Source organism: Calonectris borealis, chromosome 1 (genome assembly GCF_964195595.1).
Source record: "Calonectris borealis chromosome 1, bCalBor7.hap1.2, whole genome shotgun sequence".
In the NCBI taxonomy this organism is placed as follows: Eukaryota; Metazoa; Chordata; class Aves; order Procellariiformes; family Procellariidae; genus Calonectris; species Calonectris borealis.
The window spans coordinates 118,182,995-118,193,380 of record NC_134312.1 but is presented as its reverse complement, the minus strand read 5'-3'; the positions used below and the strand labels follow the sequence as shown (position 1 = coordinate 118,193,380).

The following is a 10,386-nucleotide window of genomic DNA, read 5'->3' as shown; positions in this document are numbered from 1 at the left end:
GATGGGAGTACAGAAAATCATTATTTGCTACCAGCAATTTTCACCATCAAGTCTACAGGAGACTTTCTAACTGAAGGATTATTTCAATAAGATCATCTTCCCTCCCAAACCGAAGAGAGTTGCTCATTTTTCCTACAGGTGTACTAAGTTCACAGCATTAAACCTCTGTCAACACAAAAAGCAGTTTCGCATATTGTTGCTTTCTGTGTTGTGGTATGATCTTTTTTATGTATATCCTTGCAGCCTGGGGTAAGAGGGCTCTGGTATGGTATTTCAGGGAAGGTTTTCCTCGTGATTTCTAGGACTGCTGCATAAAAGGTAGCAGATAAAAAGGTGAAATTCTGTTCTTGGTAACTCTAAGCTTATAACAATGCAATTCCACTGAAAACTGTGGCATTTCCCTGTATTTAGCTACTGAACAAAGAGCAAAATTCAACAGAGAGGGTTGAATATGATTCAGTGCTTGTAAAAACAGAATGAAGACTTTTCATTTGCAAGTTTCCCTCCCATTCTGGTGTCTGCCTGTTTATTGCTGTGCACTACCTTGAGGCTACAGGGAATCTTGTACAGCTGTCATTGCAGCTTTGTAGGTTGGCCACCACATGACAAGCTTATTAAGTGATGTGAATAGCGCTCTGTTGCTAATGACTGGACCTCTCATCAACTCACACTCCCATTCTATGATTCACCAGCACTTCTTTCGTTTAGGAGCGAACCTTAAATGAAAGTCACATTACAGTTAACTTTCATTAACTTTCTACAGGGTACCTCATCCCACTGACAAACATGCATATGCTTAACGCATTTTTTCAAAGACTATGAGAAATAGTATGTTGATTATGGCAGCACCACCACATCTGCATTATCAGATATACTGGTATTGGGTGAAATAGTGGCCCAATATAGGATGATCTACATAAAAAGCAAGACTGAAGCTCTTCTTTATGGAGCAACCTGACTACACCCCATCTTGCTTTCAGCCCTTTTATCTGTTGTATGAGTAAAGGTGTGGATGCTTCGTGGGCGGGAAGACTGTAGTCTCTGGGAAAACAAATGCATTCTTTGCCTGCTCAAGAGATTTTTCTCATCACAAAAATGTGCCCAATGCAGCAGCCGCTGGCTGTTTAGGAAAGCCTTCAGTCGCTTTTCGTGGGGGTTGGATCAGACCCAGTCGTGCCTGTCACTGAACGGCCACACATGTGCAGGGGCCAGGCTGTTTGCTGGTCTGTAGGCGAAGGTCATAAGAAACAGACATTCTCATAACCACAACAAATTTTATTGTAATCAAAAGAGGGATGGGTTTGGGATGTTTTTTCCCCAGCCATTGCCCCAACAGGGCCCACCAGGATGTTTGTAGCAGATGTAATGGTGGACATGTGTTGTGGCTGACAGCAAGAGAAACTCGAACATTGTTTTGCAGGACGTGCCCAACTCGCAGCTGCCCTCCACTTCAACTTAGCACATCTCCAAGCCAGCAGTTAAGACATCCAAGCATTTCATATTGAGGAAAGGGGAAAAAACCCAGACAGTGCCATGAGGAGCGCATATGGAAGAAAAGGCAAGTAAATCCAGCATGGAAAAATGAGGTAAACTACCCATTTGACCACTCTTTCTTTTGTTAAGTGTTTCTTAGGATGCAGTCATAGCATGAAACCTTTCCGTCAAAAGTCTATGAGAATAACTTTTTTGCACTGGTTCAGGGCAAATTGTCACTTCCACTCTCTTTCAGTTAAGGCTGGATGAACAACAGCACTCCTCTGCTTTATTTAGTGGTAAAGGTTCATTTATATGATGCTACATCCCTTTTTCATGCATGTCTGGCTCTATTTTCTCTAACAGAGTCCACCTGCCCTCATTGCAATTCCTGCAAGACTAGTCCATTTCCCTGATCAGATTCTTCCCTCTTTGACTTTATCTCTGACTTTCCATTTTCTTCTAGCTTCTCCCTCTCTCTCTTTCCTTCTCCTCTTGACTTTTCTCATGTCGTGAAATTGCTATTGCAAATGGATGTTCCTCAAACTCTTGTTCACCCTTTTACATCACAGCCATCTTTCCTCTATGCTGCCTCTTGCACCCAAAAGGTTCTCCCAGACCCTGCTTGTTAGGCATCTTCCCTGCTCCTAATCATGACTACGCAAAATTAGTGTACTAATCATGATCAGACAGGGAAGGGGAACAGTTAAATCTTGTTAGGAGTGACTTTTATTAAACATATATAAAGAAATTTGGTGGGCATTTTTCAGCCAGGTTCCTTTAGCAGCTGGGTACCTGAATCCTTTGTACAGCATTTGGAAAATCTTCCCTGGGAACCTGTTTGCTGTTTACAGGGGCTGCACTGGGCGGGCATCCATCCATCTTTCATACCGGATCAGACCAGAGCTCAGTGCAGAGGCAGTCACAGACTATTTTGGCAGAAGGCAGTAACCAGGTGAACTCCCAGGCCACCAGCTAGTTCACCCAGAGCCAACTCATGTCATGGCACCATTCTGGGAAGAGGTTGGCATAGCCATAAAAACAGCAACCTTCCCTGAGAACCTGTTACCAACTTCAGATTTAATGTATCCACCACTCGCAACGTGCTGATATTCTTACAGTGAGAGAGTCCTGTCGTAAATGTTAAAGACTTTTCTGAGCAATTAGACAGAATAAGGTAGTTTTGCTAGAATCCTCTGTGAAATACAGATGCCAAGCACTATTCTCTAAGCCCAGAGAGAAGTAGTCCAGAAGATAAGTAATTTAAAGTTTTATCACTAAATTACCTGGATTACTTCTCTTTCTAAAGTAGCTACTTCTTATTAAGTAGATATTTTATTTCTCAGTTCTCATTTTCAACTCATTTATAGGAAAACAATGAGTTGCTTTGAAAAATATCACCAAGTACATCCTAAAAAGTAAACAGTGGAACAATAGCTCATTAAAATATCTAGAAAATCTTACTGATGTGCCTAAAAACATGAAACAAAAGAGAGAGCAAACCCTGCAAAATTTTCCCCCACTTGTGAGTAATCCCACTGATTCCAGTAAAACAGCTCACATGAAGAAATGTAAGCATGTGTTACCTGTTTCACTGTGTTTGCTTTGTGACTTTACTGACAGAAGTTCAAATTCAGTCCTTACAGATTTAATCCAAGTTCAATTCTTGCCTCTGGTTAGTGTCAGGATATTTCTTAGCTGCCTCGAGCTGTTTCTCTATTTCATTTTCATCCAAATGGGGTTTTGATGGTGCAGATATTAAGACAGTGTAAAGTGGTGGCACTTGTCAGTGTAAAGGGTGGGCTGGGACTTGGGCTGGAATTTGCTCCCCAGTAGGTGAGAAAAAAAGAGAAAAAGTCAATAGGGTGGGGAGTTGCTTGTTTTTACCAGTGTCCATCACCTCAAATTAGACACAGCCGTGTCTGTCCCCAGGGAGTAGCATCCCTGGCACTCACTGATTTTCACAGGTTGTTTAGGAACCTGCAGGACAGATCTGAATTGGGGCTGGCCTGCAACCTTTGCATTATTTGCCAGAAAATTAAAAATGCTCAGAAGTTTTATGTGAGCTACTACGTGTAAACATCTTTGGGTGCTTATCTGGATTTTTGAGACCTTTCCTTTTCCCCTCTTTCCCCACAAGTGTCTTGTTATTCCTTTTTTTCCCACTTTTCTGCCTTTTCCCCCACTGGCCACAAGCATTTGACTCATTTCAATCCACCAGCAAAAGGCTGATGAAAATCCCTCCAAACTCTATTACTGAAAATAAGTTATTGGAAATAAATAAAACAGCTCTTGTATCCAGGGAGAAAAAAGACCAAAAGTGGTGGAGTGGTAGTGGTCAGGTTTCTGTACCAGAGCACTCTGCAACAGCACTGATGTAGCATTTTTGGTATGGCTGCAAAACAGGAAGACCAGAAGGAAACAGTTCATTTAGGTCAGTCCTTTTTTTAGCTTAGTTATTTAATCTGGGTCAATTTTGAAATGAAAACCTAAACTGCCAGAGTGAAACGTTAGGGTGTTGTTTTAAAATGTTTCCATGCTCTCCTCTGCTATGTTGACTGACAGCCTCAATTCACAGGCAGACCCAGTTCCTCTGAAATGGCATCTTTTGGTGAATTTTCCCCTCCGCGTTTGTTTTAATTATTATTTTCATAACTCTTACACCTCATTCACAAGATTACGAGAGGCCACCATAAGCCAGAGCTCCCTGCTGATGGCAAACAAGTGCCAGCAGCTCCAGCTTACTACAAAACCAGTTTGCTATTCTGTAACTCATGCTTTGCTATTCCATGGTGATTTTGCAGGACTGCCTGGCCCATGACATTCCCAGCCTCTTAGTGCTGACTCAATAAGTGGTTCAGACGCAAGGTTTCTAATGCTGCCATTCAATAGCATTCACCTTTGACACACGGTGAGGGTTTAGGTTGGCAGCTGGCAGTTTTTTCTTTTAGAAAGGCTGAAAACTCGAGGGCTCTTTCTGACACTGCTGGATAGAGGAAGACTGATGCAGGTGTTGGAAGCTTGAAGCCTTCACTTTGGCTTCCAGAAAAGTAGGAAGCAAGGGAGAGTGTTGAGGGAAAATATAAGTTATGTATTGAGCAAAATACACAGGCAGCTTCTATCCTCCTCTCAGTTTCCTCTCTGCAAAATCTGTGCCAAAAGCCTTAGCACGCAAAGTTGTGACAGGGAGAACCTGGGTCGTGTTTCTTTTGGGTACGTTGGGCGTTGGTGAGAGGGTGCTGTGAAGAGATGCATGGTGTGCCTTGGCTGACTAGGGCCTTTACCCAAACCAGAGTGTGCAAGATTTGGAGTTTGCCCTTGCCTGCTAGCCTCAATGAGATTTTTGGTCCTCTCACTGTGAGCACTTGCTTTGCTTTAATCTTGCTCTCTCCCGTGGATGAGATAAGTGGTTGTAAAGGAATGGCATTCTCCTGGAATTCTCCTGCTCCGGCCCACCTCGGTCCATTCAGCACTTGTCCATCCCTGCTCGTCTTTGAACCCAACCAGTTTTGTCCGAGGCTGGCCAGGCACACCATGCATTTCACTCTGTGAGGTCCAGGCTTTGCTTGCAATGGAGCAGAGCAGCGGAGTGCATCTAACACACAGATTATGCCCCAGGGTCGAACACATCCTGCTGCATTGAGACGAATGGTGTCTGTCTGGAAGATCTTAAGGGATTAAAGCCAGTCTAAATTGGAAGGAGGATGAAAACTGAGAGGCTGCTATCAGTAGAGGGAAGGAAGCCATTGTTTACGTACAGCCGGTCACTTGTAGGGCAGATGGAAAGACTACGCGCCTCCCTACATTGTTGTGTCAAACCTCCAACTGTAAACCTGACTTCCCAACACCTCCTGAGAGCGGTCAAAATAATCCCTAAATCATTCTGTTTTGGGCCTCTCAGTGGCTTGTGGGATTTTGCAGCCTGCAAGGTGGCTGACCTCTGGGGCATACGTTGGTGGGGTCGGGTGATTACTGTGCTCTGCAAGGGGAAAAAGTCAGTTTAGATGTAGAGACTGATGAATCTTAGCACTCAGAGCTTTCCCTGTGTAAATTTATCATTCCTACCGATAAGACCTTAAGTATTTGTTCTTAAAAAACTGGACTTCTGTTGAGGGTTTGAGGAAGGGAGTGGTGGTACCTTATGAGATTTTGGCAACCTTATGAGATTCCAAATAGGATCCGTTGACCAAGACTTCAGAGTACGTACATGCCTGGTGTCGGGGTTTGTTTACTGGAGGTCATGTTCCAGCCAACAACCCCAGCCAAGAGGGCCATGATCTGCAGTATTAATGCAGGAAATATATTCCTCAGTACACCTAAATCTTCGAGTCCTACTCCATACACCAAATTAAACAAATGACTACTGGCACGATAATTTGATCTTTCCATTGTCATGTGGTCGCTTTTTAATTTGTTTCATGATGTGTCAGCTTCTAGATCTAAGACTGATATTACTCCCTGAAGGTTAACCATTATCTCACATCTTATTCATTAGAAAGCAAAGGATGTCTAAGTACCAGTGACATGAGTTTTCTAAGGGCCTCTGTTTACAGTAATTACAGGACAGCTTTAAAAAAAATATTGAGACTGGCATTAACAGTGGCATAGCTCACATAGCAACATTTGGATGCCCTCCTTGGGGCATGAATTGTGAAATGATCCAGTTTATTTCTCTCCTCTGAGCAATGCCAGCTACGCTAACAGTACATTTTGACATAGATTTATTGTAAGGCTGTAGGAACAGCTGATGTAGACCCAGCATAAAATGGTACCGTGGTGCATTGAGCATTGCCAGCAACCCTTGCCCACTTTTTTAGAATTCGCGCCTTCTCAGGTGGGTGTAGCAGTGGCCTGGGAGAAGAGTCGTCCATCCTCCCACTTAAGTGTAGCACAGACCCATATAGCACAGTCCTTTCCTTGAAAACTCAAGGTGGTTAGACCTTAATAAAGCATATTTCTGTGTACTACTTGCAGTTGACTGTTGGCAGAGCAGAAACCAGAGTGGCAGGCTACATGTCGAAACACTCAGGCTTTTCCCTTGCATCATCTGCCCTAGCTATGAGATGACAAAACCAGCCCAACTGTTGCTTGTCGCATAGCATAGCTATGCCACAGCCTTCATGGCAGATGACTGAGGTGAAGGTATTAACATAGCTGACATTCGCTGTGCGCTGGCATGCTGTGCTGCCGGGCGCTGCCCAGAGCGCTGCGGATGCTCACGGCACATGCTCTAGCTGTCTGGGTGTCCATCCCAGCCCTGGCAGCTCTCCTGCCCCAGCCCGTTGAGTACTAGAAAAAGAGAAAAAAAAATAGTGATTTAAGGCTGTGATCGCTGCTGCCTTCTGAAGCAGCCAGGGACTAGAGCTCCTGCAGAAAGGGTCTCTTTCCCGGATGCCAAGACGAAGGGTCAGAAAAAAGGGGGCCCGATTTTTCCCTGCCACAGCAGTGAGCTTGCCCAAGCACACCCCTGCAGCAGCCTGGTTCCTCAGGCTCGCTGAAATACATTCCTGTTGGCCTCATCTCAAACCTCTGATGTCATTTAAAATCTTCATAGTACATCCTGCCTTTTGGGACAGAGCAGATATATAGTCACAGGTAACTCAGCACATTATATATCTCTTCTGTGTCCCTGATTTAAAAATTTCTTTCTTATATGGTGACGGATCTGTCTGAAATTTGGGGGCTTGGCTTACACTCAGGTGAATGTGCCATAAGGTCCTGCTTCTGCTCTCTGACCAGCCGAGTTAAACTTGTATAATTAGGTTTCTGGGGCAGTTACCCTGAGAAAGCGAAGCTGAAATTAGCTTATGTGCTGGCCGAACGTACAGCCGGTTGCTTGACTTCCAGCCGCGTCATACCGTAGGGCACAACCCAACCGCATAGGCAGTCGAGGGAAAAATGGAGCCAACATCCGCTCCCGGCTCGGCCACTCGCCGGTACGGTGCCGGGTCCCTTGGACTCCAAACTTGGCCCGGCTTCGGGCTTTCTCCCATTCCCAGGGAGCGCCGCTCCCCGGTCTGCGGGCTCGTCCCGCCGGCCCGAGCTCCCTCTGCCGGCCCCGGCCCCGCAGCGCCCGCCCGCGGGCACGCATCCCGCCCGGGGCCGGGCAGGGCCGGGCAGGGCGGCGGTGTGTGCTCCCCCGGGAGCATCCCTCCTCCCAGGCAAGCGCCCTAAGGGAGTCGGCGTGGCTGTCAGGTTTCGTCTTTGGCAGATGCTTGTTGAATTATTTACATGGGAGTGGAAGGAGTCCAGCTCTGGGAGCCGGGAGAGGTTTATCCCGGACCAGCCAAAAAGTTGGTCTGGTTGTGGTAGGCTCTGGAAGAGCCGGTAAGCAACAAAGCCAAGCTTTGAGTTACTGGCCTGATTCAAGCACAGCAGGGGTTTGAGCTGGGCTCAGCGCACGGTAGCGAAGCATCCTAATTTTCTTGTTCTTGCTGCTCAGAATTGCTCTGGTTTTTTCTGGAAATTCATTTGGGAAAATTTCCCAATTTCCTAGGTAATATGTGTCGCTAGAACTGCCGCATCCTTTTGCATCATGAGAAGCTTCTGTTTCAGCAGATGATTGAATTTTTCTAAGGAAAACCTATTGCACATGCACATGCAGCTCCCCACTAATCCTAAAAGGAAGCCAGGATGCCCAGGTAGATTGCACTTGCGCTAGAAATACAGGCAGTGTCAGGAAAAGGCATTCTACTTCCATAGTTGCAACAAGCAGAAAAAATCCAAACGCATCCAGCACCTAATTTTGTCTGGGGATCTCTGCTCCTCAGTGAGGGAGGTGCTCCTGCAGAGCCCCACAGAAGTCTGGCATCAGTCTGCGCAAGCAGTATCTGTGTGCCAGGGGGTTTGACAGTGAGCTGCTTGCGGGAGAAACTGTGTGTTGTTACGTATTTGTGCTCCACCTACCAGTATTTTTGATAATATTGCAAAGGCTTCTTGCTTTTCTTCCAAGGAAGCTCTTTCACTGTGGTAGTCAGTCATTCAGAGGGTGCGGGGAAAGTCTTGTTCTGCTTCAGCCCTGCTGTCGGTGCAGCCCTTTTATTGCCACAGGTTTCTTGGCAAGGGTTTCATGGGTTTCAGCGTGCTGAACCCCAGGCTGTACAGGTGTGAGGCGACCTCTGGTTTGCAGCGAGGTGGGAAAGGGCTGCTGCCCACTGTTCAGAAGAGAGGAAAAGGAGACAAAAGGTGGCACAGTAGCCAATTCTCTGTGCTGTAGCAAGTGACTTTTCTCCCCTCTTTTTGCATTGTCACAACCAGAGCCAGACCTGCCAATTGATTATTAGGTTTAGGACCTTTTTTTTCTTTGCTTTTTTTTTCTTCTTTTGGGGAGAGAGAAGGAAAAGGAAGAATTTTGGACAGGACAGACCTGTTATCACCTCAAGAGATGCTGAGCTAAATCCTGAGGATTTTACTCAGGTTTTCTCTGGGAACAGGAATTGTGCTAAACAAGGACTACTGGGTTCGACCCTATGGAAGTAGCTTACAAACCTTTCCTGTGGGCTCCGAGACTGGTGACCTTCAAGCACTCCTTAGAGGGTCCCACCATACAGGTTCAAAATAATGTTGGGGCTTTTTTTGTCCCCCTGACAGTTTCTTTTTCTTTGTTTTTTTACATTTTTTTTTAAAACCTCTTTAAAGTGTCCTTTCCTCAGCCAGTGGTCTTTCCTACAGCTGATTTCTAATGTTTTACAGGATGACTTACACATCCTGCCTTAGCAGCAGACTAATACCCGGGTTTGAATTACTATCGAATAAGCAGCAATGAAATCTCTATCAAAATAATCAGTACTTCCAAAAACCACAAACAACAAAACAAGCGGAGTTGAACTAACTCAGCAAGACCATTTGTAGCATCAGGGACGGTGAGTCATTTTTCTTTTCCCTCCCTCAGCAGACTCCATCGCTGCCTCGCGCAGCCCCGGGGAGGGCAGGTGGAGTGGGTAGGGCATGACTTCAGAAAGTTAAAAAAAAAAAAAAGAAAGTCGACATCACTCAGGTCATGTGATGCAAAGGGACCAATGGAGGCAGGTTCTGGAAAGGGGAACAGTTAAATTTGTAATTTTGGTTGTGTGAAACACTTCTTTGGGCCTCATAAACAACCACAGAACCACAAGTTGGGTACAGAGGCAGTCACACAAGAGCGGGTCCGGGATATTGGTCAGCAGGCAGGGCGAATCGTTTTGACTGCAAACCACAGAGTTTCGTAGAGTGGTAAGCATCATCAACCACAACCGAGCCGCTATTTTTTTTTCTTTTTAAGAAACAATTTCGGAGTTCTTTTAGCAAAAGAACCTTATAGTCCGCTTTGTGCTGCTCCTGAGGCACCGGGATACAACAGAGCGTGATGGCTGGGAGGAGGGTGGTAGCAATGACCATTCTTCATTTTTCACTCCCCAAGGTAGAAGAAATCATATATTCCTTCACTGTGAAGAGAGAGTGAGTTTTAAAGAGGAAACAATGGCTTCAAACAGCATATTTGAGTCACTTCCTTCTTACCAGCACTTCTTGAGAGGTAAGTGCCATTCAGACTTTCTAAATATACTTTTTACTTTCCCATACTTAAGAAAATGCATGTTTGGAGAGTATCTGGGGACATTCTTGTAGTACATGCTTTTTCCCACTTCAGTTTTCTTTGAGGCGCTCTCATTGAATCTAATATCTGAGCTTGCAGGAATACCATCTCATTACTTATCAGTCCGTTAAAGAGATTATAACAAGGACTCATTTAAGCTGTTCAAACAGCCATCGCATGCTTGTGAATTTTCTCTTCATAAGTCAAAGTATGCTAGAATAACTCACATGAATTACTGCAGATAAAATAGCAGTAGCACAAGCCCCTTTTGATTCTTTTTGGCAAATTATGACTTTTTGAGCCACTGCCATGAAAAATGACAGCCAGCAGCATACGACACA

General features: G+C 45.1%; 1 protein-coding gene across 4 annotated transcripts in view; it reads left to right on the top strand.

Annotated features, from left to right (window-relative positions):
• The first annotated feature begins 9,491 nt into the window (after positions 1-9,491).
• The window catches only part of RUNX1 (RUNX family transcription factor 1), a 174,212-nt gene continuing 173,317 nt past the window's right edge, over positions 9,492-10,386 (top strand). For 3 of the 4 annotated variants that reach the window (XM_075172256.1, XM_075172246.1, XM_075172235.1), the window contains exon 1: positions 9,877-9,985. Coding sequence is in view for 1 of the 4 variants with exons in the window: in XM_075172226.1 (XP_075028327.1) it covers positions 9,931-9,985 (55 nt within the window). In the remaining 3 variants the exon portion in view is untranslated. Of the gene's footprint in view, positions 9,685-9,871; positions 9,986-10,386 lie in introns of those variants that run through there. The other variant, XM_075172226.1, reaches the window with a different exon arrangement.